The sequence below is a fragment of the Anopheles merus genome, chromosome 3R, assembly GCF_017562075.2.
Source record: "Anopheles merus strain MAF chromosome 3R, AmerM5.1, whole genome shotgun sequence".
Classification (NCBI taxonomy): Eukaryota; Metazoa; Arthropoda; class Insecta; order Diptera; family Culicidae; genus Anopheles; species Anopheles merus.
This window is the reverse complement of record NC_054084.1, coordinates 16,892,634-16,916,972: the sequence shown is the minus strand read 5'-3', so window position 1 is coordinate 16,916,972 and position 24,339 is coordinate 16,892,634. Positions and strand designations below refer to the sequence as shown.

At 45.7% G+C, this 24,339-nt stretch overlaps 7 protein-coding genes across 13 annotated transcripts; 3 read left to right on the top strand and 4 right to left on the bottom strand.

Annotated features, from left to right (window-relative positions):
- Window positions 1-1,490: 1,490 nt before the first annotated feature.
- Window positions 1,491-7,472, bottom strand: LOC121596165 (REPTOR-binding partner). Of its 2 annotated transcripts, none has more exons than XM_041920858.1 (3): window positions 7,137-7,472; window positions 2,894-2,975; window positions 1,491-2,783 (listed from the first exon to the last, which is right to left on the bottom strand). In XM_041920858.1, the coding sequence occupies exons 1-3, from the start codon at window positions 7,182-7,184 to the stop codon at window positions 2,566-2,568; spliced, it is 348 nt and encodes a 115-aa protein (XP_041776792.1). In that variant the 5' UTR covers window positions 7,185-7,472; the 3' UTR covers window positions 1,491-2,565. The 2 variants fall into 2 exon arrangements, with proteins under 2 accessions (XP_041776792.1, XP_041776793.1); XM_041920859.1 differs by having other exon boundaries at window positions 1,491-2,780; window positions 7,137-7,469.
- Window positions 7,473-7,913: 441 nt separating this feature from the next.
- LOC121596164 (translocon-associated protein subunit gamma) lies at window positions 7,914-9,180 on the bottom strand. Its single transcript, XM_041920857.1, has 2 exons — window positions 8,860-9,180; window positions 7,914-8,765 (listed from the first exon to the last, which is right to left on the bottom strand). Exons 1-2 carry the CDS (start codon window positions 8,993-8,995, stop codon window positions 8,344-8,346), a joined length of 558 nt encoding a protein of 185 aa, XP_041776791.1. The 5' UTR covers window positions 8,996-9,180; the 3' UTR covers window positions 7,914-8,343.
- Window positions 9,181-9,462: 282 nt separating this feature from the next.
- Window positions 9,463-12,615, top strand: LOC121596150 (pre-mRNA-splicing factor CWC25 homolog). 3 transcript variants are annotated; one of them, XR_006005252.1, is made up of 3 exons: window positions 9,463-9,591; window positions 9,658-11,687; window positions 12,530-12,615. XR_006005252.1 is itself a non-coding variant. In XM_041920835.1 (2 exons), exons 1-2 carry the CDS (start codon window positions 9,574-9,576, stop codon window positions 11,500-11,502), a joined length of 1,863 nt encoding a protein of 620 aa, XP_041776769.1. In that variant the 5' UTR covers window positions 9,463-9,573; the 3' UTR covers window positions 11,503-11,965. The 3 variants fall into 3 exon arrangements, 1 of the variants encoding a protein (XP_041776769.1); XR_006005251.1 differs by lacking the exon at window positions 12,530-12,615 and adding an exon at window positions 11,779-11,965; XM_041920835.1 differs by lacking the exon at window positions 12,530-12,615 and having other exon boundaries at window positions 9,658-11,965.
- LOC121596149 (glutamate receptor ionotropic, kainate 5-like) lies at window positions 12,316-15,980 on the bottom strand. Of its 3 annotated transcripts, none has more exons than XM_041920832.1 (6): window positions 15,641-15,980; window positions 14,029-15,527; window positions 13,838-13,964; window positions 13,655-13,763; window positions 12,791-13,595; window positions 12,316-12,725 (listed from the first exon to the last, which is right to left on the bottom strand). In XM_041920832.1, the coding sequence occupies exons 2-6, from the start codon at window positions 14,683-14,685 to the stop codon at window positions 12,492-12,494; spliced, it is 1,932 nt and encodes a 643-aa protein (XP_041776766.1). In that variant the 5' UTR covers window positions 14,686-15,527; window positions 15,641-15,980; the 3' UTR covers window positions 12,316-12,491. The 3 variants fall into 3 exon arrangements, with proteins under 3 accessions (XP_041776766.1, XP_041776767.1, XP_041776768.1); XM_041920833.1 differs by having other exon boundaries at window positions 15,821-15,980; XM_041920834.1 differs by having other exon boundaries at window positions 15,859-15,980.
- Window positions 15,981-16,000: 20 nt separating this feature from the next.
- LOC121596151 lies at window positions 16,001-18,606 on the top strand. Of its 2 annotated transcripts, none has more exons than XM_041920838.1 (8): window positions 16,001-16,447; window positions 16,523-16,632; window positions 16,710-16,776; window positions 16,852-17,268; window positions 17,351-17,464; window positions 17,537-17,744; window positions 17,806-18,421; window positions 18,486-18,606. In XM_041920838.1, exons 1-8 carry the CDS (start codon window positions 16,293-16,295, stop codon window positions 18,599-18,601), a joined length of 1,803 nt encoding a protein of 600 aa, XP_041776772.1. In that variant the 5' UTR covers window positions 16,001-16,292; the 3' UTR covers window positions 18,602-18,606. The 2 variants fall into 2 exon arrangements, with proteins under 2 accessions (XP_041776772.1, XP_041776771.1); XM_041920837.1 differs by having other exon boundaries at window positions 17,345-17,464.
- A 93-nt stretch (window positions 18,607-18,699) lies between these two features.
- On the bottom strand, window positions 18,700-19,897 carry LOC121596153 (transmembrane protein 147). The gene is made up of 3 exons (XM_041920840.1): window positions 19,728-19,897; window positions 19,468-19,609; window positions 18,700-19,378 (listed from the first exon to the last, which is right to left on the bottom strand). Exons 1-3 carry the CDS (start codon window positions 19,802-19,804, stop codon window positions 18,908-18,910), a joined length of 690 nt encoding a protein of 229 aa, XP_041776774.1. The 5' UTR covers window positions 19,805-19,897; the 3' UTR covers window positions 18,700-18,907.
- Window positions 19,898-20,164: 267 nt separating this feature from the next.
- LOC121596152 (syntaxin-5) lies at window positions 20,165-22,500 on the top strand. Its single transcript, XM_041920839.1, has 3 exons — window positions 20,165-21,113; window positions 21,188-21,471; window positions 21,555-22,500. Exons 1-3 carry the CDS (start codon window positions 20,510-20,512, stop codon window positions 22,035-22,037), a joined length of 1,371 nt encoding a protein of 456 aa, XP_041776773.1. The 5' UTR covers window positions 20,165-20,509; the 3' UTR covers window positions 22,038-22,500.
- Window positions 22,501-24,339: the final 1,839 nt, after the last annotated feature.

Sequence of the window (24,339 nt, the reverse complement as noted above, 5' to 3'; positions counted from 1 at the left end):
TCTAACGACAGTGTTCGTTTCTTTGCTGATCTGATGCTTGGACAGGGTCAGTTGTAACATTGAACCGATTTCATTTCAGAACCAAGAGCCATCACTATACAAGTTCGAGTTGAAATTCGTACGATTTATCCTTCGGAACAGGAACTGTATCGGTCCCAGGACCGACAAACACCAACGTTTCCTTCCAGATCCGAAAAAAGTAAAGGTTTAGAAATGAATAAAGAAAACTTCTTCAGAACCAATATCAGTTTAATATCAATTCCAGCACTGGTATGAGTTCAGCATAAGTTCCAAAACCGGTATTGATTCAGTATCAGTTTCAAGACCAGTATAAGCTCAGTATCAGTTCCAGGATCGATATGGGCTTGTGTTCGGTTCAAGAACCAATATTAGTTCGTGACTGGTTGCAGGACCAGTATGAGTCCAGTATCGGTTTCAGAACCGGTATGGGCTCAATATCAGTTCCAGCACCGGTATGGTTACAATGACCGGTTTGAGTTAACTATCGGATCCAGGACAGGTGACCGATTCCTGGACTGAAATGTGTTCGTAATCAATTCTGATATAGGTTCAATATCATTCTCAGCTTCGCTACGGGTTCAGTATCAGCACCAGGACCTGCATGAGTTCAGTAGCTGTTCCAGAACTGGTATGAGCTCATATTCAAATCCAGGACCGATATTGTTCGATCTGCTCGGAGTAAAGGGCTTCCTTAATATTTCATTGTGTAGCCCTGTAACCGGACCAAATCAAACAAATATCACAAATTAGGTGACAAATATTCTATCAGAACCAGGACAGGACCAACGTAAAGTGCCAGTACTAGAATAGATTCAAAACAAGATTCAGACTAAACAAGTTGGAGGTCAGTAGCAAAAAGATTGTTTAACGGCCAGGTTGAGTTTTACAACCAGAAAAGGGGATAAGATCAAGCCTCAACTCTAGATCACATGAAAAATCGGATTCTGGGTCAACAATTGGAACAGTTTAGAGGTCAGGTTTCGTCTGGTACAGACTCAGAACCACGTTTTGGACAAGGTTTGGCGATATCTTGAATAAAGTTTAAAAAGTTAACTTAACGCCCAATGCTGGGTAGATCACTTGCTCTGCTAGGCAGGAATTGCTTCGGTTCCCATTCCGGATTCTCAGCATAAACGTTGACTATGCTGCTCCGTATTACTAATTAGTCATGGCAAAAATAAATTTAAAAAAATATACTTTTTTGATAATTGTGAGTTTGCGCCTTAAAAAAAACTTGTAATTCCGAACACGAGGGACACTGTAAAAGAAAGCGCCATCTAGTGTATGGTAGGCAAATTATTTTACAAAACATCCGAAACATGTAACCGACTAAGTTATTTTTTAAATTTTGATCGTACTTTAATGGTTTCGTACGGATTTTGATCGTACTTTCCACCAAGAATCAGAAGAAATTCGCTCGCTTTAATGAATGAAGTAAAGTAAAGGCACCCAGTGCAAATGCGCAAAAGTGTGGTTAGAAGAAAGTGTTTACTTTATTAGTAGAATTCACAAATATATCGTACAAAAATATTGTTTTTCTGGTTCTCTCGCGTACAAAAGCAAACAATTCCTCGCAAAACTAATCCTTCGTCATCTGAAGATGCAGGAGACAATAAAAAACGCGCAATTATTACGCCTCTTTCCCGGGGGGGCCACCGCAACGCGGCGAACAAACAGGAATGAAAGTTGTTCGAAATTTCAAACGAATGCTGCCCTCGCAGCACTTGGGCGCAGCAACCAAATTTAACGGCCGCTTTCGATGTGAGCTCGTTTTTTTTGAGTGTGTTTATTTCGCACAGAGTAAAACCTAACACAATGAGTCCTGTAATAATAATCTTAACCTGCCTAATATATGTAACGCGTTTGCTCCTCACCCACTACCATGCAGGCCATTCGAAACCTATGTGTTTTGTGTATTTTGTTTGTTTGCTTTGTACCATCCTATTACATAAAACTAACTGATAATATACACACATACACTGAAGAGCTTGTGTATTTGGGGTTTACATGTAGTGTTCATCACCATCCCTTAAACAGAGGTAATCGCTTCCCTCCCTTCTCTCTCTCTATTGGATTCTACTGTCTTTAAGTCATGTATTAACCACTGCAGATTGGTTTTATCTCTCCTCCTTGTTTTTTTATATCTTTACTTTTACTTTTTCCGTTTTTTATGTATTTTTTCTTCACCTTCCTATTCCTCGCGCACTGGTGCGGAGGCTCATTCTTTTTATGGCAAAATGCTCAACGAACAGAAATACTCAAACGTAACTATGGAAACGAAAAACGAAGGACAAAAAAAGGAACACTTGTGCAACACACACGAACTGAGCGCTATCGTCGCGGTGAACGACGATCACGGTTCGATCTCGACGAACACAACAGCTCTCTCTCTCTCTTTCTCTACGTGCACCAGAGAGGTCAACACCAAACTTATTACTCAAGAAAGGAAGCAACAGTGATTCACTTTTTTGTTTTGTTTAACTTAAACACAACCAAGGCAGACGCGCTAGGGCGTGGTGAGTTTGTATGCGTGCACTACCGGCACTACTCCTGCTTCATGGCGCCCAGCTCCTCGAGCAGCTCCTGCAAACCGTCCGGGCAGCGGCCAGCATCCACCTCCAGCGCCCAGTTGTACAGCTTCTCGAGCTCTCGGCGCAGCTCCACCACGGCCTTCTCGCGATCGGTCACCAGCTCCTCCAGGTATTGGTAGCGCAGCTTCTTCCGGGCACGACACTCGCGAGCACTCTGCCGGCTGCGTTCTGCTTGGTAGGTCGGACACAGGACCGAAAAAAAGGGGCAATCGTTAGTATCATTAGTATCATATCTCGTCTGGATCAAGCGCCAATCGTGTACACGCTCATTGTGTACCTACCGAGTTTTGCTTTCATATCGATCTTCTCGATGGACACTTTACGTCCCGGTTTGCGGCCTCGCTTACCACCTTCCTTGCGCTCCTGAATGAGGGAAATGGGGGGAAAAATGCATTAGTTGATACAATCATTGTCACGAGATCATACAAATACAATACAAAAACGGGGTAATATGCTCTTCAGAAAGCCCTAAATGGAAGGAACTACAGACTCCACAAAAAGGGCCTTTCCACCTGTACCTTCTTTGTAACGCTTGTTGCGCATTTAAAGGGATAGTACCAGCATCAGTTCAGTGCATCTCCAGCGCTGTGAACTGGGCGGGCGGCCAGGCAAAATTCGTCACGTTAAAAAAGGTCATGTAACACGACGCAAATCTAGTGAACGATAACGACGTCATAAACACCCGGCATGCACAGCCGAGACAGAGTGACACCACTTCCACTTCCCAGCCCAAGTTTGCCCAACCGAGACGCAGGTTTGGCTCGTCTCTCGAACGGTGACGGTGAGTTATTACGCATCATCGGTGATGCGTTTGACCCGGGGGGGGGGGGGGGGGAAGGGGACCTCTCTCTTTCTCACGCACCAGAAAGTCACCTCAGCTCATCCTACACCAGCGTTATAGTGTGCGGTAGAATCCTTAGCCGAAAATATTCATTATTTTTTCGCTTATCAAATCTTCAACTGCCAGCTATGCAATGGCCTTAACAGCCTATAACGACGTTCGAGTATTGCGGCGTAATTTAGCACAACACGGCAATATATCCTCAAAACCTTAAAACAACCTACAAGAATTTGGTGATGCCAGAGGAGACCCATTTTCAAGCGGGATTGATGAGAGTGAGCTCATTAAAGGATATCACCACCAGCGGAGAAGTATGGGAGAGCGCAAATAGAACAGAATTTGGACCCTTTTTATGCTACTGCGACCCTTCACGGCATCCAAACTGTCCAGTGAGACAGGTTGGTGGGTAGGGCATGAAAAACAGGCTACGACGCAAAAATCCACTTCTCCCGGTTGTCTTTACCAGCTAGCTGGGGCCTGTGTTACCTGTGCTCTCGGTTAACCAGTGCCGGTTGAAAATGCAAACTTTCAACTACGGTGAAACTAAGGATGGTGCTCTGGTTCCGGTTCCGTGCTGTGTTTTGTTCCGAAACCCCGGGAAGGCCACTCCACTTGCCAACTGGAAGGATGGTGGCAGTGCTGTGTCACAACGATGTTCCACTTTTTACCGATTGTCCGATCCCGGTCAAACGGATTAGTCCGGTGCCACTACGCAGACGGTCAGACGACGACGACGACGAAACACTCGCACAACGCGCACACACCACGGTGAACCCGCGAAACGACCATCCCCGTGAGGCGGACCAACGGCAACAGAACGATGCTGCGCCATTCAGATTGCGAATCGGCGGCAAACCCCCCCCCCCCCCATTCCTACCCCCAAACCCGCCGTCTCCTTGTGTCTGTGCATGCAGCCGACCACCCCCGCATACACCCCTTTTGCAGCCCGGCCCCCCGACACCACAACGGCTTCACAGCGCGCGCTCTCGGTTAAGGCCAACGACGTAATTTGCGTTTAGAATCGCAGCAATTTTTTCGCTCTCGCAGAATGGGAAAAGGGAAGAGAGCGAGCGAAGGAGCGAGGGAGTAGAAAAGAGCGCGCGCTATTACACGGCGAGCCGGCAAGAGGTATTACGCATTGGAAATTGCTGTTTGGCTAAAGGGAGCGAGATAGAGAGTGAGTGAGAGAGAAAGAGAGAACGGAGAGAGGTGCCGTCGTGGTTCGCGTATCGATTGCGTAGCAAGGGCAGGGCAGCACAACTCTTTTGCTGCGCAAGGGGGGGTTTTGGATGAATGGTTTGAATAATTACGCTTTAAAACGATTTTTTTGTTAATACATGCTAATAACAAATTAATTTCCTCACAAAAATCTTAAAGCTTGATTTAGCAAAAATTACTGGTGGAAGTTTTTCTTTGGGAATAGTCGTGACGGATCTCAAATTTAAGTAGTTTTTTCACCGTTTTCGTATGCGAAAATGGATGCAATACGTGCAGGAACCATTTTTAGTAAAAATAATAGAAAAATAACATATTTTCTGAAGCGCCTCCAAATTATTTGGTAAAATGCTTCGGTCAGCCGTCGCCAGATGCGCTAGTGAAATTTGAAATTACACTAGCGAGTACGGACAATGTACCCTGGCCTTAAGAGGCTGATGTAGAATTTCATTCTTGCGGAGGAGAAAATGAGCAGTTTTTTCATAAATAATTGTACAATTTCCCATAGCATGTTCCAATGTACCCGTTCTTCGTGATAAAAACTAAATTTATAGACTCTTCTTCTTCTTCTTCTTTTTCTTCTTCTTCTTCTTCTTTGGGCACAACAACTGTTGTCGGTCAAGGCACGGCTTTCAGTGACTTACTTACAGGGATTTCCAAATCACTTTCAAATGTCCACATACTTATTCACCGCATCCAGGATGTTTTTCAACAGCTGTCCAATGGTTTATTTGCTTCAAAATAAAATTTCACTTTCAACACATGATTTTCAACACATAACAAAGAACTATCAAACTCAATCCAGCTTGGGTCGTGTTGAAATTCATGCTGGAGAAATTAAAAAATTTTATGAAGGAAATGAAATGTCAGATTGATGTGGATTAACATCTTGCACGCGGTGAATAACAATGTTTCGAACATTCGAAAGTGACACGGAAAACCCTGTATCGACAGGTGGAGTAAGTGAAGTAGTGTCTTCAGTTTAATTGATCCAATTCATTCCTTCTTATTTGACAATATTGGAGGCTCTCTTCGGCTTCGGCCGTGCATTTTAGTGTGTAGTGTACCTCCCCGATGAAGCGTATTGTGAGGTGTATTGCTGAGTGTGTTCTTGCATGCATTCTTGATCTACTTGCTCATGGCGGCAAACATTTCGATACTAAGAATTGATCACTGGATTACTAATGCCACTTGGAGGTGTAATAAATAAATAAATAAATGAATATACATGCACTTTTCATGACCTGGAACCAATTATTTCTCTTTTCAAACAAATTTGTGGATTTACAAAGGAATACAAAAAAAACAAAGGATAATGTAAAATCAATATTAAACAGATAATTAAGTGTTTTTTTTACAAATAGAACAGTAATAGAGACGAAGTTCTTCAGTGCAAACGAGTTAAATTGTATAAAATGTATAAACCTCCATTTATTGAGCCGAAATTATCAGTAATTTAATCATAATCACAACAACTTGTAATTTTTGATTTACTCGCGCGTATCGTAAAAAGCGAAAATTATTCGAGCTGACATAATTGAATATCTTGGTTTAACCATGTTTAACTGGTTTTGCAATAAAACAACAATTTTATGAAATATTGTGTTACAATTTTTAAAATTATTCCTCAAAATCATGAAAATCCATGAACAATTTTAAACTAATCTTATTCTCGTAACACACAATATCCTTCGACTAATGCCCTCTTTAAAAAATAATGGTAAAGAAAACTTCGCTTCGAAGCGAGCAACTCTCTTTCCCCTCCCTGTTTTCCACACAAACAATTCCAACAACAACAAAACAACAGCTACCAAAACCCAAGCCACGCTAGCCGAAATTGCGTCGTAGTTAATATTGCACCCTTCTTGCTAGAATATGCTTGCGCAAAAGCTGGTCATCGAACCCTTCTCAAGAGAGTTCCTTCCGGCCCTTTGGCTGTTCCGCTTTGCGTGTGTTTTTCTGTTACACGCACGGGGCCCACACACACACGCTTACACTGCCATTATGCCGATGCGAGGAAAGGAGCAGAGTGTGTTTGTTGCCTTCGTCAACTGATCTATGACGTCATGGAGCACGCGAGCGTGTCCCAATGGGGCAGTGTGGTGTTGGTGGTAGTGGTGACTGTGTGGTTTTATTATTTGTAATCGTATTGAAATTGATTGTACATTTGTTCAATCATTTGGATGGCTAGGAATGATGTGACTAACTACTAGAACTAGATCACGCTTCACACACACACACACACACACACAAAACACACATTCACCTTGGATAAATAATATATGCGACGTTCAAGGTCCAACGCAACCACAAATCAAAACAAACAACCACTATCACCGTGCAGCACGGCAGCAGGCTGTGGTGGACGCCATCTTTGTTTTTATCGTCATTTCCGTCCCCACTTTCAAAACACAGAACCCTTCCTAGATGGCAAACACGTTTTTTATCGACACAAATGTTACGCTTACCGATTGATTTTGCTCCTCCACCATCGTGGTAAGCTCCTCGTAATCCATGTTGGACGGATTCGCCTTTTTGGTCTTCCCACACACCACTGGCACTTCGAGGAGAGTCACACACGCACACAGAAAGTTCTTTTGCAAGAGAGACCTTTTTTCACTTTTTAACTTGCAATTATTGTTCGTGCTTCGTTGAAGGCCGGTGTTATCGACAAACTTTAATCAATTTAAACTGCAATTTCGTATATAAATCCCGTTCGTATAGAAAAATCGCACTATTTTGGCAAGCGCACTGTTTTCACGTTGTTGTTCCGTCTGCGTAATGTTGTGAAGTGTGTGCTTTGTTTTGAAAACGTCCCATGACGTCACGTAGCTGTCGTGGCGTTTGGTGGTGTGTGTGTGTGTGTGAGTGCGATGCGCTTTGATCGATTCTACGAGGCAGCAGCTTTTTCATCGAAAGTGGTCGATCAACAGTGCTTAGGCTATGGTCTCTGCTTTGTCTGCCGTGCTGTGTGAAATGGATTTCTCACAAAAATTTAGCATTTTTATGTAAATATGAGAACATGTTTTACTTTAAAACAAAAAGTAGGATTTCTTTGCTGTTTTCCCTTTTTCATATCTATAGAATTGTAATATTAACAACTAATCCCGTTCAAAAACATAATTCTTTCCTTGCGGTGCAGTTGTTTCCATCCCCTAAACGTACGCTGACACGTTTTCGATAAATCTTAGGTTTCTCGTTCCAGTTTTCGGATGAAACATTGAATCGGACACACAACTACATACTTAATTGTAGTAACTTAATCTTTACTGAGCGATGCATCGAATGATTATTAGTTAGCCGAACGGAAGAAAGTGCCGTACGGCGTACAAGTAGCAGCAGTGAATGAATGTCTCAGTTCGTAATAACGAATAAACGAAAAAGTATGCACCCCCCACCACGGGGCACAATCGCACACAGTCGCAAGTTTAAACTATTTTGTGTGAGTCTTGTTGTTTGTTGTTTGTGTGTTGTGCTGTGTGAGTGTGTTTGCGGGATGAGAACGCGCCGTACGCTCGGCAGTGCTCCTATCACTGTCCTAACATCCTAATGCCAAAACAGTCACCAACATGCTAGGATTAAGAAGTGCGCGCCATGCGTACGGACACACGGTCGCACAGAGGCGGCTACAATCACCCCGCTCACACACCACCCTTGCCACCCCTTGCCCGTCATTTACGTCGATTTGCCCGTCGACAGCAGGGCCAGCAGTCCACCGGCACCGACCATGGAGAAGATGTAGTTGAAGGTCGGGGTGAACGATCGCAGCAGGTAGAAGCTGGCAAAGATGACCACGGCCAGGAAGAGGGCGTTGTTGTAGAAGATGGAGAAGGTGGTCGCCTCGTACTCGGCGACGTCGATCTTCTTCCACAGCACCCGCTCGTCGCGCTCCTTGCGGCTCATCTTCTTGTCGTCGGCGAGCTGGGCGGTCATCTCGCGCGTGACCGCGTCCTCCCGCTTGATGGCAATCTTGTGCTTCATCGTGAACTTGGTGTTGCGGTACGCCATCGCCAGCAGGTACGTGCACAGGCCGGTCACAATCACGAAGAACACGACCGACGGCAGCAGGTCCATTTGGTGAACTCTCCAGAACAGCCCTGTTGGTGGTTTAGGGGATGAAACATTCTTTAGTGGAACTTTTTCTTCCCTTTATGGGCCTCGGGTGGCAGGGTGCCACCGCACTGTACTTACAGATGGGGACCGCGGACACGATGAAGGCACTGCCATAGAACAGGACGTTCGATTTGGTGCTCACGTTCCGGCTAAAGTCCTGCAGCAGCAGCTCCTCCTCCTTGGTGAAGCCGAGATCCTTCGTGTTGTCCACCATTTTGCTGGTTGGTTTAGCTTGGGCAGTTTACGGACAAAAACTAAAATATTACTCGCGACACTGGTACAGTGTACGTTCCGAAATTTGCTGGAACACGAATGCACACAATTGTGAAGCTGCGTCGACGACGGAGACCGCTACGCGAAGTGGCCGAGGCACACAAAAAATAGGTAAACGTAACGATACGTGTCAACTTTCTTGGCGATGTGGAATCGGTCCTGTCACTTTCGTGGCCCAAACATGACAGTTCTAGCAGGGTTGCCAGATTGAGTTGAATTCAAATTGCAACAATAAGAATATTCTTTTTCTCATATTTCATGTAATAAAATGGATGATGTATTCACAAAATGTATTCTCATAACAATAGAATGTTTATTTTTGTTATTTTTAAAACAAAATACTCATTTCCCAGCTTTTTGTAGCGGCGTAAATTGTAATGGCCCAAAGCGTTTTTCCACTTGTCAAACATGTTCGGATCATCTGTCAAACAGGCTGCAAAACAAAACAAACTCCAAACATCCGCGGTCCGCGCGGATACGCTTCTATTGATTGAATATTCCCCAAAAAAGTGACCAAAAATGGGTGGCGGTGATCTGGTAAGTAAAAATCATAAATGTAACTCCACATAACCTTCTCACTGTTTCCCTCCTTGCTCGTTTCAGAACACGAAAAAGTCATGGCATCCGAACACGATGAAAAACCAGGAGCGCGTCTGGAAGGCGGAACAGCAGGAGGCGGCGGAAAAGAAGCGCCTGACCGAGCTGCGCCGCGAAATAGACGAGGAGCGCAACCGGGAGGAGCTGAAAAGCATCGGCCAAAAGTCGGGCATCCTGCCGGGCGACGAGGGCGACAAGAAGCTCGAATGGATGTACCGCGGCCCGTCGCAGCTGGTCAACCGGGAGGAGTACCTGCTCGGGCGCACCATCGACAAAACGTTCGAAGAGCTGGACGCGCAGGAAAAGACGGCCAACTCGACGTTCGGTGTGGCGCAGCCGAAAAATCACGTCGAACATGAGTGCATTCCATTTTCGATTCGTCAGCACAAGGATGTGCTCAGCAGCGATCAGGTCGATCTCGCCCGGAAGATGATGGAGGACCCGCTGATGCTGATCAAGCAGCGGGAGATGGAATCGCGCCAAAAGATACTGCAAAATCCGGTCAAGCTAAAGGAGCTGCACCGGCTGCTGAAGGGCGACCGGAGCCTAAAAGCAACCGATGGGAAGAAAAGCAAAAAGAAGGACAAAAAGAAAGATGAGAAAAAAAGCAAAAAGAGCCACAAGAAGAAGAGCAAGAAAAGCAAGCGCCGAAGCGATAGCAGCGCGTCCGGGAGCGACAGTGAGGGAAGCGCGGATTTGGACAAGCTGCTGGCGGAAAAGTACAAAAAGGTAGCCGGAGAAGGACAGGAAGGCGTGAGCATTGACAAGCTGCTAACCATGAAGTATGACAAGCTGACCAAAGAGCTGGACATGATGGGTAGCGGTGGATCCAAAGGGAAAAGGCAGCGTGCGCGCGAGCAAAGTGTCGACTCGTCCGGATCGGATAGAAGAGGCACGCGCCGACGGCAGGATGATCGGTACGGCAGGCGGGAGGATCAGGGTCGGCGTGATGATCGAGATAGAGGGAGAGCAAATGCTAGCAAAGAGCGGTCACGAGATGTGAGGAAAGGCCGAAGAGATTCTTCAGAGGAAAGTGTAAAAGATCGAAAGCGAGATAGAAAACAGACTCATTCAGAGAGAGATAGAAGTAGGGATAGGCAAAGAAACAGATCACCTGTTCGTTTGGGCCACCGGTCTCCCGTGCGTAAAGCGGCCCCATCGAAAGACAAACACAGTCGTGGTCGTTCCCGGTCAAGATCTCCCGAAAGGAAGCAGTCGCACATGGAGACGAAACGTCGCTCACGATCGCGGAGCCACCTGCGACGTAGCCGAAGCCCCGCACCAGAACACAGCAAACCGAAAGCGAAACCTCGCAGAACACCATCTAGCTCATCATCCTCATCGTCCGGTTCGGATTCGGACACTTCGAATCAACCAGCCCAAACACGCCCAGCACCCGACGACTCGGACGATGAACGGCGCGTCCGGAAGGTGCGAAACTTTGGACTCGTCACAGCGTCCGGTGAAAAGTTGACGACCTCCACCCGGCCCGAGGTACGGCTGTACAAGCGCGAAGAGATCAAAGCCGAACAGTCAAAGCAACGGCCAACGTGGAGCAAACCGCAGGAAAAGAAGCGACCGCTGTCCGAGAAGGAGCTGGAAGAGAAACGACTGGCCATGATGAGCAATGCCCAGTGGCGGGATAAGGAACGCGAATCGAACGTGAAGCGGTACGAATCGGAAGATCACCGGGAGGATGCGAAGGAAAGCCGAGAGTTCGATAAGGAGTTTCTCACGAAGCAGCTGAAGCGGGCGGCAGCGAGCGAAACGGTCGAATCGCGCATTCGATCGAATCGGAACAATATTCAGCGATCGAACGGTGCCATGGATAGGAATTTTGTGAAGCGATGAACGATTTTTAGGACTGATTAGTTGAATACTATTATTGTGCGGAACGATTGAACAAGAATGAGTGAAGGCGTTTGTTTAAGGAAGAAAGAAATTAACTTTAAAACAAAGGTTCCACAAGTACAGTAGTGAGGACCAGAAATCGGGGAAAGGACTTTACCCGTTACAGGTAGAAAAATGTGTTGCTGGTAAGTCTTTTTTTTTAGTAACTGATTACAAAGACAAAAATTAACAAAAAAACACTAAATTTAACATCACCCTAATTTCTATTTCCTATAGGGCATAGTTTGACGACTGGAACCGGAATTGTATCGGTTCCATAGCCAAACCAAGTCCGAGTGTCGTTGCGAATTCAAATTCGAAACAAATTCAGGCACTTTTCAGGGAAATAAATGAAATCCGGAGCCTTTTCTGGATCAGTATGGGTTCATGAACGGTTCTAGAGCACGGTTCGGTTCCAAGAACGGTATGAATTCATGATCATTCCTTTGAACGGTTTGATTTTGTATTTAATAAAATTTATTGATGATAGAACTTTCTTGAAATTAATTTACCTTAAGGTTTTAGTCTAATCTGGGAAAAATTCATCTCAAATTTCCTAATGTTTATTGCCAACATCTAACAATTTGTCAACTAGCTTCTTTTCGCACTTTTTCCTATCAACAAATTGTTTTATTTCCCTTACAGAATAATATAATACTAAAATCCAACGGTTAAACTAACATAATAATTAAATTCATGTATTAAAGGCGGATATTATATGGAAATTACACTTCAAATTTATGTTGAAATTTAGCTAAAGGTAAACAATATAGGTACAATGAACATAATAGTGCTTTTAACGTAAAGCTAGAACATCTAAATTCAAATTAGGAATACTTAAACTTGAATTTAGAGCTTAGAGCTCTGAATGATTCTAACAAGCATTCTTAATAAGATTGAATAACAAAGAAGAAACTAAAACTCCAATCAGAAAAACCTTCCCCAACATTCTAATCTACACTTTCTACTTCCACTTTTTGCTTCGTAGTCAAATTGGAATTCGCCCGATACACCACCAGCTCCGCTAAGAAAATAACACTCGCCAGACTGAGCCCCACGAACAGTATGAAAAACACGCCGAGAAAATGTGCCATCCGTAGCTTCACCGGCTCGTGGTCCGAGTCCTGCACCCGTGCGTTCGCTAAATTGCGCTGAATCTCCAGCCCCATGTTCCGGATAACGCTCTGCAAAACAGATCACAGCTAGTAAACTGGTAAAATGGTAAACTCCCTTCCACCATCCTTCTTACCCCCAGCTCCCAGTAGCGCAGAATGCCATTCTGCTGCACGCGCAGTATCAGATCGTCGTAGTACCCCATCAGTGGCCACGTTTTGCTGCACGCCGTTACGATCTGCTCCCAAAACACGTCCTCCTTGAGCGGTTGCAGCAAGCGCGTGGCATTCAGATTGATAAACGACTCCAGCGCATAGCTCCCGTACTGCAGCCGCTCGTGCACGTAACCCATATCGCGCCGAGTGTGCGAGTAGCGGGCCAACGTATCGCCACCGTGCACCTCGTACCGGTTCCGGATCGTTACCAGCTCCGGCTGTTCCGCCATCAGCAGCGAGTTCATCCACGCAACCGTCGGGCCGGACCATTTCATCCCGCTGGCGGCAAAGTCGGCCCGCGTGTCGATGGACTTTTCGTACCGGGGAATCGTCATCACGCAGGCCAGCGCCCCGGCATAGCTGTTACCGATCATGAACCCTCCAAAGAGGAGAAAGGTAAGCAGCATCGAACCCGCCAGCAAACTGTTCGGCAGCGGGACGGACTGTTCCACGTACAAGCTCACCATGAAGAAGATGGAATCGATCAGCCTGTTGTTGTGACTGGTGGAACCGGAAAGCGGCCGTATGTGGTGACGGGCGTGCTCGGTAAGGAACACGGCAACCGTTCCCACGCAGAATGAAACGGCCACCATTAGCCAGAGGCTTGGCGGGAACGACAGGAACGGTGTCTGCCAGTAGGGTAGGAGACGGGGCCGCGGTACAAGCGCGGAGATGCCCGATCGACCAGTGTAGGCCGACATTGTCATGTACTGGTACCAGTTGTACCTGTGTTGAAGGTTGAACCTTTGGAATAAAAGGGTATAACGAGGCTGGTTCATGCTTACCAACGGTATATTGCAGCCACGGCAACATCCGATCGACGATCGATCAATGATCCTATCAAACCATCGGCCGAACCATTCGGGTACACCTGGCCCCATTCCGAGTTGGCAACTGTGTGGGAAGAAACGAGGAGGCATTGCAGCATAGCGATAACGAAGAAGGCATCCCCTTCGTTTTCAACCTACCAAGCTCAATCTCCAACGTACAGTTGTGGCGACGGCAGAGCTCCAGTACCATCAAAATTTCCGTCCCATCCGCCTGCAAGGAGTAGTTGGCCGGAACCGTACTGCGAGCATTTCCTTCACCCAGTGGCTGTGGAAGAAATTTGAGGATTAGAAGGTTTGGACTGTCCGCAGAGATCATCTCCGCAAATTACCACTTCATTCGCCACGCTGCAGGGAGGATACGGCAAGGTGGACAGCCGAACACGTCTTCCCTCCATGTCGGTCAGCTTATCGGGAAACTTTCGGATCGATTCCGGCAGCCCTAACAACAACTCCTCGCCTAAACGGAGCCGCTCCAGCAGCATCAACTCTGCCACAATTCCTCTCGGTTTTTCCGGCGATAACTTCGTCGTGTAAAGACCAACCATTCCTTCCGATTCGTTTACCTCCACCAGCAGCATGTTGGGCGTAACTTCCATCGTATCGTGATGGAGCAACCGTTCCCTTTCCACTGGACCAAGCCGCACAGTGGCAATGATACGTTTGTTATGCGCTCGGAAGTGGGCTGCTTCGTGGGCCGACCGGAAATGGTCCAGAAATGGAAACAGTGCCCCTTCCAGCACCATAAACCCTTCACAGCCGGCATTGATGGAGCGCACCAAGCGATCGCCGAAGGTGGTGTCCGTGGTGTTGTACGGTGATTCCAGCGTAACGGTAACGATAGCGCGTGGAAACTCCAACCGAACATCGTCGTGAATGCTGCGCACCACACAAACACTATAGTGTCCGGACAGGTGCGCCAGGGCTAGTGTTTGCAGGAACAGTTGAAAAGCACTGGTCAAGTGTAGCAAATCTGTGCACAATTCCATACTGGTGTATGGTTGTTGGGTAGAGTGCAAATTTACAAACTTATTCCCACGTGTTCGTTGGTTTCTTTTATAGGCATTAATAGGCTTGGCTTTTGGAAGGGAACAGAACCGTGTACGGTTGATGGCGTATTTGCTTTCGATTGAAAAATAATGATGTTATCGGTGTTGCATAATGCGAGCATACCGAACACATGTGTCCTTCCCGGTAGGAGTTGGTGAGCAGGTTTGGTTTCATGTTCAAAGCTCCTCTATTATTTGTCCATCGCTCCTGCATTATCATTTGTTTATAATCTGCAAACATACGTTGCACAATCACGCAAACAATCCGAATGGGGGAATCTGATCCATCGCTAATGAGGGATTGTGGGGCTAGCCGAGATCAAGAAAGCGCTTTGCCGGATCAGTTTCTCTAGTTGGATTTCATCGACGATGTCATGGCTGGTTTGTGACATACAAATTCTAACTAGAAGTAACGCTCATTAGTTGCGTAACTTCTTGACTACTTGGATGACTATTTCTTGCCTAAAAGGGGTTGGTTCGCGATTCGTTCCATGTCTGAGCCAGGGCAGATACAGTTGTTGAGTTGAAAAAAGTTTAGAATCAGTTGTAAATCCGATGTGGGTTGGTAATCGATTCCAAGACCAGTATGGGATCAGTGGCTGGTATCATTTATACCCATTCGGAATCTTGACAACATATTTCAAGTGCCAGATCATACAACCAACATGAATTGTTAATCAGTTCCAGGGCCAGTAGCTCAATATCGGCTCGAGATCATTTCCAAACTCGGTAATTGTTCCAACTTGGTGTCTCTTGATGCAACTTTTAAATTTAAGAAGCACCTGGAAATGTGAATGTGAAATGTAAAAAAACAGAGTTAGACAAAATCTCCATGTGTGAGTGTGAGAAGCTAGAATGTGAAATATTTAGTGATTTTGTCCTAGTTTTTCTATACTTTTTCCTTTAAGCTCTCTAAACAGAATCTCTAAACAGAGCCTCAATGCTGACGCTGCTCTAATGCATTCTGCTTATTCTACATTATTCTACACTAAACAGTTTCATTTTGTTTCCAATAAGAAACCAAAAAGAATCAATTTGAAAGCCAAACAGATTTTCTATAGAACACGATTTTTACATTAAAGCTCATTGAGGAGGTAAAAAAATCCGTTTGACCTGTTGCCAATTTTTTCGGCATTGTACACTTGCGCTAGATGGATTGCACAAAACAAAGGCTACTAAGATCAAACTAAGAACAATCATTCACGGTGTCGTTACTCAATACACTCGCACTCCTTAGTGACGTGTGAATGTGTGCGTGTGTGCATATAGTGAATACAGGGCCAGTATTCCATCATCCTCTCCTCTCTTCGCTCCACTCGATACATAAGATCCGTTGCTATTGGCAACCACAGACTACGGCTCCAGGTACTAGCCCTGTTGCCATTTTCTGTCATTACAACGGACAGCATCGGTGCAGAACGGTGACGTTGTGTCACATCATTTTCTAGTAGCAAAATCCTCAATCCCCCTGCATCCTGCAGTTTTCTGTTATAAAACCATTTCCAGTTCAGTAAAAAGTGTTCAGCAACTAGCAAAAAAAAAAAAGAATGGCACCCCGAAAAGAAAAACCTAAACAAGAGCAGCAAGTGGCGCTGCTGAACGATAATCTGTTCACGTGCGTCCTAACGGCCGGCACCAATGTGAAGAAATACACTCGGCTGGTAGAAAAGAACGAGCATCAGTTCGATCTCATGGAAGTGAGGTACTGCCGATTGCCGAAGAAGAGCTTCGCAATGACAATGCATTACATTTCATTTTTATTTCTTTCCATTTTAAGCAAATTCGTTTTTGACCTCGTTCAAAGCCGTACCAAGCCGTTGGATGTAAACGCCAAAATCGTTTGCGGAATGTGTTACATTTTTCTGTTTAATGTACAGAAACTTCGTGGTATGTGGAGAACAGTGGGACTTTACATATTAACCCGTATATTATAATTTATCTTTTTAATATTTATTTTCCCACAGATCGCATACTAATTGTGGACCAGAAACATTTCAAGGGACGCAAAATTGGTTACAAGGAAAAGAATGTGTAAGAGTTTGTCGTTGTGTCGTTTTGCCGTGTTGAAGCACACACTTAATATTCTGATTTCTTGCCCATTTTCAGTGTTCGACAGTTTGAGGTTGAGTGCCGGCCGGGCAAAGATGGTCGTCCCAAAGTGCCGATAACCTTGGACGAATTGTTAACCATGGACATCGACATGCATATGGAAGCTGGCAGCGAGAAGGATGTGATTGATGCGCTGTTGGCTAGCCAGCAAAGCACAACGGTACAAAACGTGGACGATATTACGCTGCGCGAGCTGCCGCCTTCGCTGCGCCACGATGAAGAGTATCAGGCGGTGGATAATGATTTCGGGGAGGCGAGGTCTAATGAGTTGTTGGATTTTTTCAACGATTCAGCGCAGGAACCGGAAACGGAACCGGCGTCCATGATACATTCGGACTTGCCCGTTACCCAGGACGATCTGATGGATATCGATCCTTCGCTAGAGCCAGAATTAGATGCAGTGGATAGTGTTCGGTAGGATGAATTATTAATCTATTTGTAAGGAGATTTTGGTTCATATTCCATTCATTTTATTCTCTCTTTTTTGTTGGGATAGTGACATCCTTCCATTAGAAGAAGACACCTTGCAGCCAGTACCGATGTATGTTTCCGACGACGAAGACAATAAGGACGGAATAGAACTGATTCCTTTGAATGCTTCATTTTATGCGTAAGCAACGAAACTTAAAAAATACATTAAATTTCCTCGAATTCATATTTCACTCCTATTTTTCCTCCACAGAGTAAAAGAGGAAGAGAATAGCATTGACGAGACTACACAAAACCCTCCGATCGAAAACAATCTTATCGGGGAGAAAAGACACGAAATGGCTCCAACAAACGTCGTTCCCAAAAAGCGATCGCGGCTAATTGTGGACGTTTTTACGCAGATCAGTACCAACTGCTTGTCACGACAGTTGGCAAAATGTGCCAAAACGACCGTCACCATGGTGAGTAGTTGAGGAGTGGCAATGTCTCTAGTTTAATCATCACTGATCCTTCCGTCCCCAGGAACAACCAAGGCAAGAGGTGCAAGCATTTTTGGCTGAGCAAAAGCTGAACCAACTATTCGCCGAACCATTGCGCCCTTGGCTTCATAGCTTCCTGTATAAGCGGCACCTTACCGTCCGGAAGGAGAGAGCCACACACCTCTCTAAGTTTGAGTTTAGCAAGAAAAAAACAACAAAACGCGATAAGAACGGTACTTGCAAGAGCAATGCTCCGCAAACGGAGGAGGCACAAACGGCCGTAATCGTTCCACCAATTGAAACGTTTGCGCCGATTGAAGTACCTACCGAGTTGCCGGGTGTTCCTGCAATGGTTACAACGGCCGAACCTGCTCCGTGTGTTGAGCCAACGTACAATAATGCTCCAACGAGCATGCGTAGCTTCCTGACGCGCTTTACTGGCAATCCGGCGGAGTGGGAATATTTGAAAAGGACGGAAGATCCACATAGCGAAAAGCGGAAGGATAAGAAGGACGAAGGCGTAGTGACGAGCCATGCGTTGCTGGTAGTGCTGCGCTCCCTGTTCGATGAGTTGGCGGACGAATCCATACCGTTCGAGATGATACAGGCCAAGATGGGCAGCCGGCAAATTGCTGCGTCGTTGTTTGCTAAGCTGTTAGGTAAAGTTAATCATCTTTTGCTGTAATTATTTTATCCTGATAAGTCGAGGTTTACTTTTTACAGAACTCTCCGCTACAAAAATCATACGTATTGTGACGAATGAATATGGATTACCAGTAATGGTGCAAAAGTTTCAAAACTGGCCACTTCATTTTCGAAACGATAAGGTCGTTACCTAGTTTTATACCTTCTTTTGTAGCGATAGTGTAGCTGCTGTACGTCTGAATGTGGTGTATCGAGGGTAGAATTGTACGAAATTGAAGACTGAACTGAACTGTATGTTTAACCACCGTATTGTTATTGATGAATTTATTCACCCGATGCAACGACACGAACTTAAATAAAACGAAACTATAAACGATCAAAGTGTCCACCAGTTTTCCAAAACAAACACCACTAGAGACAATGAAAGTAAGAGTAGCTACTACTACTAACTCGATAGTTGTACACTATTGAGTAGAGAACGGGGGCCCCACACCACGCCACTACAGGCCGATCTGTTGCGCCAGCCCCGAGTAGATGTGCAACGTACCGACGCCCATGCAGCTCGTGATAAAGGCTTTCAGTGCCAAGCTCAGCCACGGCCCGGCGGACATGGCGTGCAGCGTTCCCTCCAACCAAACGCCCCGGTACGAGGTGGCCACGAGCAGCAGCACCACCAGCGGCACCAGCTTCCTGTCCAGATCGTGGCGCGAGAACAACCACAGCAGGGTAGCGGTCGACAGGTGCTGCACGAGCAGCACGTTCGACTCGAGACACTTTTGGATGTAGAGCCAGGAAAACTCGGCCCCGCGTGCGCCGACCCACAGCATCAGGCCGCGGGACAGTATCACTTCCGCCGTTGCCCAGCCCAACCCGGCGGTGATCAGTTTGCTGTGCCCCTTGCCCGGAATTCGAGACAGCACGAAGGCAAGCCCAAGGAAGTCGACCAGATCGACACTGCAGCGGAGAAATTCCTGTAATGGAAAGTCAGGATTAGGGTGATTAGAGACAGTGAGTCGGAACCCGTGTGTGTGTGTGTGTGCATGATGGGGGGTACACTTACGGCAATGAAGTTAAATGGTGCACCTTCCGTGAAGGTGTCGGTGTCGGGGAAGAACGTTGCAAGGACAAGCATTTTGCAGAGCTGCGTAAACACGTATATTCCGCCCGCCTGAACACATTTCCAGAACGCACCATATTCGGAGCTGCATGAATCGATTCGAGGTGAGGTAAGGAAAAATGGTACATAATTTAATTAAAGATAAAATCACAGCACGGAAGCGATCCACATTCGGAACGCGAAGGAGAAGGCTAGGTACTTACAGTCCGGAATATTTGTAGGTGAAATAGTACGGCACGTACACCAACGCGGCACAGTTACCAAAGTGGTAGAGCGTCATTTTCAGTCACGAACTGCTCGTTTTCTATTTTAATTAAGTTTTAAGTGGAAGCAATCGTGCTCCAAAATACCACCGGGTCGTGTGTCTGATAAAAAAAATTGACAACTCTCTCGTTCGTCCCAAGATACCTAGATACACACTGGAGGTGAGATCAATTTGACAGTTGATTTGGGAGCGTAGCATTCAAAAATGATTTAAAAAAGGTTATTTATCTGCAATTTGGGATGAAATATTATGTTATTGAAATTGCCCATATTTTAAGGTGGTTCTTGTGTGAAATTGTATAATTATTGAAAAAATAAAATAAAAGGGAAAAAATTCCAAATGAGCCATCTTACACTACGAACCTTGGTCCCTTCTGACAAACAGTCTGTCAAAAACAGCAGAGAAAAAAAAATAAGCCAAAATTTGTAACTTTTTCATTCCACGTCATTTTGTAGGAAATCGTACAAAAACAATTGATTTCACTCATTCCAATGGGCGCACATACCAACTAATTGTGTTACCCGCAAATTGTCCCATGTGCCTACGATAAAGAAAAAACCCGTCCTACCCGTCTGCAGGATCCCCCTCGTCCGCCGTTCCCCGCTGCAACGACGCAACGCAAACGACAACAACATCCAACAAAAGAGGAGCCCTTCCTTTGGGGGGAGGCGTTTAATGGGTGTTTCGGTTGGTGTGGTGCTACGGTAGCGCGATTATGCGATGCAATCAAGGGCAAGACGTCGTTACGGTGCTGACGATACGGGTGACTCATTCGCTGTAATAACGATCGGTTCGGACGGAACAGCAACATCCGCCTCGTCATCGGGCACTAGCCAGCACCATCACCACCACCACCACCACCAGCGAGTGGAAGACGACATCCCCGAGAAGCCCAAATATCCGGCGCCTAGTTCGGCCACCAGCTGGTTACCAGCGCTGTCGCAGCGAATCTTTGCCTCGGTTGCACCCGCACCGACCAATCCCGCGCCACGGAGCGCTTGGAACGAGCCACCACCGAAGCAGCAGCAGCACCAGGGCTTTTGGGCGAGTGAAGGCCAACGGGAGGCGGAGGAGGACGACGACGACGATCTGCTCGGTAAGAACAGTGCACTGCCGGAGTTCACGATGACGGCGCGGGACCGTTCCGGTGAGTTTGCGAGCGCAATCCGGTCGCTCCAGGGCCGCAACATACAGCGGGCAGTGAACCTGAAAGACCCGCGCAAGGCCAAGCACATGCAGAGCTACGCGGAGTTTATGATGATTGCCAAGCACATTGGCAAAAACATTGCCAGCACGTACACCAAGCTGGAAAAGTTGACGCTACGTAAGTGTTCTGCTGCACTTTTCTCGTTGCATGCCTGGTTCAAAAATTCATAAATTGCATTCCCATTTTTCCAGTGGCTAAGAAGAAGACGCTTTTCGACGACCGGCCAGCCGAGATACAGGAGCTGACGTACATCATCAAGGGCGACCTGAACTCGCTCAACCAACAGATCGCCCGCCTGCAGGAGGTCTCGAAATCGCAACGAAGGTCCACCAGCAACGGCAAGCATTTGCTTTCACATTCCTCCAACATGGTGGTGGCGCTGCAGGCCAAGCTCGCCAACATGAGTTCCGACTTCAAGCAGGTGCTGGAGGTGCGGACGGAAAACTTGAAGCAGCAGAAAACGCGACGGGATCAGGTAAGGCCGGGCAAAAATGGCAGCTTCCAGCTTCACCGAACAAACACTTCATTTTCGCCCCTCCCTTTTGCGCCATTTTACAGTTCAGCCAAGGTCCGATGGCCGGTGGATTGCCACCGTCGACGATGCGCGGCTCAACGCAGGGCAGCTTGCTGCTACAGGAGCAGCAGGATCAGGTGTGCATCGATATGGGTGGCGCCGGCCCGTCTGGTGGATCGTCCTCCGAACGCGCGCCGTTGCTACAGCAACAGCAGCAGCAGCAGCTGGTGCTGTACGATGAGTCCGACAGCTACGTGCAGGAGCGGGCCGAAACGATGCAAAACATCGAAAGCACGATCGTGGAGCTGGGTGGCATCTTTCAGCAGCTGGCCCACATGGTGAAGGAGCAGGAGGAGATGGTCGAACGGATCGATAGCAATCTGCAGGACGTGGAGCTGAACGTGGAGGCGGCCCACGGGGAAATTCTCAAATACTTCCAATCGGTCACGAAGAACCGTTGGCTGATGATCAAGATCTTTGGCGTGCTGATACTGTTTTTCATCTTTTTCGTTATCTTCCTAGCGTAGTGTGGGTCTGGTCGAGGAGTGGTGATGGTTTTGGTCGGTTATTGCGCTCACGGGAGCACACACACACACACACACCATTGTATAGTTGAATTTTGTTCTATTTTTAGTAACAAATTTTTATCCCATTGTCCCCACACGTTGGCTTGATGAATGTGAATCCCGGGGAGTGACGACACAGACAGACGTCCTTCTGTTTTTTTTTCTGGCATACTATATCCTAGAACCTAGTGGCTTTTTGGCTTAGCGAATACGAATACGAAGTGCTAACGAATCCGGGGCTGGGCAGAAATTAGTGTGGAGCTGTTACATTTGGGGGCGAGCGGACGGACGAAGATTGTGTATTAACGAAATCAATTGTTTGTATATAGGAGGTGGTGAAGTACGGCCGGGCGGAACATGTAACACACGTTGTCCTACGGGAGCAAAACAATAAAATATATAAATTAAATCATTTTAAACACAAGCCTTAAAAAGTATTTCGGTAGCATTTTTTTTTCTAATCAGAGAAAAAGAGACCAATGAGAAAAGATGCAAACGCGTGCAAGGTTATTTGATTTTAGTCCATTTATTTAAACTTTAATAAATTTAATGTCATTTACCCCGCCAGCATTACTCCCTGCTGGTGTTGCTGCTACTGTTGTCCTGCCATCCTGTCGTGTTCCTGCGCTTTCTGTTTCCTGCACTTTTCTTATTAGATTTCAAACACTGTGTTTTCTAACGAGATTTACTCGTCTCACGTTCTTTGCTCTTTCTTTCTTCTTTGTCTCTGTTTCGCACACCGTGGACATCTCGGTTTAGTTTTCTCCTCTTCTATTTGTTTTACCTTTCCTGTTTCATAGTTGTTTCTTGCATTTGTTCAAATCATTTACGCTTATTTAAATGCGGTCTGGCCTGCTGCTTTTGTAACCGTTCTGTGTTTTTTTCTTTCTTCTCTCGTTTCTTGCGAATAATCTTCTGTCGTTTCCGGCGCTTTATTGCATGTTTCCTTTTTCTTTGTTTTGTTTTCTCCATTCTCATTCTCGTTTTAAAGTCCCACCCATTGACTTATGTGTGACATCATCGGCATCATCATCGCGATCAATTGTTCACTTTTGTTTCACACTTTCCATTTTTTGTTTGTTCTTTCCCCGTTCGTGTTTCGTGTTTGTTAATCGCGTTTAAGATTAAATTCTATTTGTTCTCTACTTTGTTGTGTTTTTGTGTTTTGTGAGTGTTTTCTTGCTCTTTTTTTATACGTTTATCATCATTGTTCAATTATTAGTACATGTTTTCATTTAAATACAATATATTACAAGGTAAAACACAATATTATCCAGTTTTTGTTTTCTTCTGTTTCTTCGGTACTATTGTGTGTTTATGTGTGTTTAGTAGTTAGTACTAGTAGTAGTAATAGTAGTAGTAGTAGTAGTAGTAGTAATAGTTCGTCCCCTGCCAGTTTCATCAACTTTATCATTATCATCGTCATCAGGCAAAAAGGACATCTCGCGGTAGCTGGCAATGAAACGGCCAGGCAACCAGTGTGTGTGTGTGTGCCTTTTCTTCCCGTTTTCTTTTAAATTCTTTTTCAAAGCGATTTTACACAGCAACTAACACATTCGAGAACGTTAGCGTGTATTTGCTATACTTTTTTTTGTTTGTTTTATTTTGTATTGTTTTTTATTATTCGTATTTGTCCTTTTCGGGTTATTTTCTCTCTCTCTATTTTCTTATTTCATTTTCTTTATTTTACTTCCCCGCTTCTCTTCTGCTTTTCAGTGCTACTAGCTAGCTAACTTCCAGAAAAAAGGGGTCCGTGCTTTGCAGGCCACTTACTATTAGCTTTGTCGGGCGCGCGCGTGTATATTGCCTAAATTGTTTGCGCGCATATTGCCTATCATAGTGTGTAATGCCATATATGGTATGGTTTGTATGTTTTGCATGGTGTGTGTTTGTGTGTACGTGTCTATTGGATGGCTATAGTGAGCTGAGGTGAGTATGAACGGTTCTAAATGGTACGAATGGTGGCTATATTTGCTCGTTAAACATTGCGCACTTCGATAGTGATAGTGAGTGTATTTTGCTTATATTCAAATGAGTTTTGCTTCATTCACCTCCCTATTGTTTGGTTTCTCTCTTTCTTTGTTAGCTTCCGGTTTACCCAAAGGTTTCCATTTTTTTAGGATTTATAAGGATCATGTACCATTCGCGAGACCGGTATTGCCACATTGTTCATGGTCCGTTAGTTTTTTTTTTCTGTTCAGCTGTATCTGTTTTGCTTCTATTCGAATTGTTGCGTTTCTTCTTTTCGGCTTCTTTCCGAGTT

What these genes read in the sequence shown, in the direction of transcription:
- LOC121596151 (XM_041920837.1), top strand. Translation starts at nt 16,293, where the DNA reads ATGGCACCCCGAAAAGAAAAACCTAAACAAGAGCAGCAAGTGGCGCTG. An exon ending in TAATGTACAGAAACTTCGTG is followed by an intron (nt 16,633 to 16,709) that starts GTATGTGGAGAA and finishes ATTTTCCCACAG; the next exon opens with ATCGCATACTAATTGTGGAC. An exon ending in GTTGTTTGCTAAGCTGTTAG is followed by an intron (nt 18,422 to 18,485) that starts GTAAAGTTAATC and finishes TACTTTTTACAG; the next exon opens with AACTCTCCGCTACAAAAATC.
- LOC121596164 (XM_041920857.1), bottom strand. Translation starts at nt 8,995, where the DNA reads ATGGTGGACAACACGAAGGATCTCGGCTTCACCAAGGAGGAGGAGCTG. An exon ending in CGTGTCCGCGGTCCCCATCT is followed by an intron (nt 8,766 to 8,859) that starts GTAAGTACAGTG and finishes AACCACCAACAG; the next exon opens with GGCTGTTCTGGAGAGTTCAC.
- LOC121596149 (XM_041920832.1), bottom strand. Translation starts at nt 14,685, where the DNA reads ATGGAATTGTGCACAGATTTGCTACACTTGACCAGTGCTTTTCAACTG. An exon ending in GTGGCTGCAATATACCGTTG is followed by an intron (nt 13,596 to 13,654) that starts GTAAGCATGAAC and finishes CCTTCAACACAG; the next exon opens with GTACAACTGGTACCAGTACA. An exon ending in TGCGCTACTGGGAGCTGGGG is followed by an intron (nt 12,726 to 12,790) that starts GTAAGAAGGATG and finishes TCTGTTTTGCAG; the next exon opens with AGCGTTATCCGGAACATGGG.
- LOC121596153 (XM_041920840.1), bottom strand. Translation starts at nt 19,804, where the DNA reads ATGACGCTCTACCACTTTGGTAACTGTGCCGCGTTGGTGTACGTGCCG. An exon ending in ACCTACAAATATTCCGGACT is followed by an intron (nt 19,610 to 19,727) that starts GTAAGTACCTAG and finishes CGATTCATGCAG; the next exon opens with CTCCGAATATGGTGCGTTCT. An exon ending in CACCATTTAACTTCATTGCC is followed by an intron (nt 19,379 to 19,467) that starts GTAAGTGTACCC and finishes TTTCCATTACAG; the next exon opens with GAATTTCTCCGCTGCAGTGT.
- LOC121596165 (XM_041920858.1), bottom strand. Translation starts at nt 7,184, where the DNA reads ATGGATTACGAGGAGCTTACCACGATGGTGGAGGAGCAAAATCAATCG. An exon ending in TGGAGGAGCAAAATCAATCG is followed by an intron (nt 2,976 to 7,136) that starts GTAAGCGTAACA and finishes TCCCTCATTCAG; the next exon opens with GAGCGCAAGGAAGGTGGTAA. An exon ending in CGATATGAAAGCAAAACTCG is followed by an intron (nt 2,784 to 2,893) that starts GTAGGTACACAA and finishes CGACCTACCAAG; the next exon opens with CAGAACGCAGCCGGCAGAGT.
- LOC121596152 (XM_041920839.1), top strand. Translation starts at nt 20,510, where the DNA reads ATGCAATCAAGGGCAAGACGTCGTTACGGTGCTGACGATACGGGTGAC. An exon ending in GCTGGAAAAGTTGACGCTAC is followed by an intron (nt 21,114 to 21,187) that starts GTAAGTGTTCTG and finishes CCATTTTTCCAG; the next exon opens with TGGCTAAGAAGAAGACGCTT. An exon ending in AGAAAACGCGACGGGATCAG is followed by an intron (nt 21,472 to 21,554) that starts GTAAGGCCGGGC and finishes GCCATTTTACAG; the next exon opens with TTCAGCCAAGGTCCGATGGC.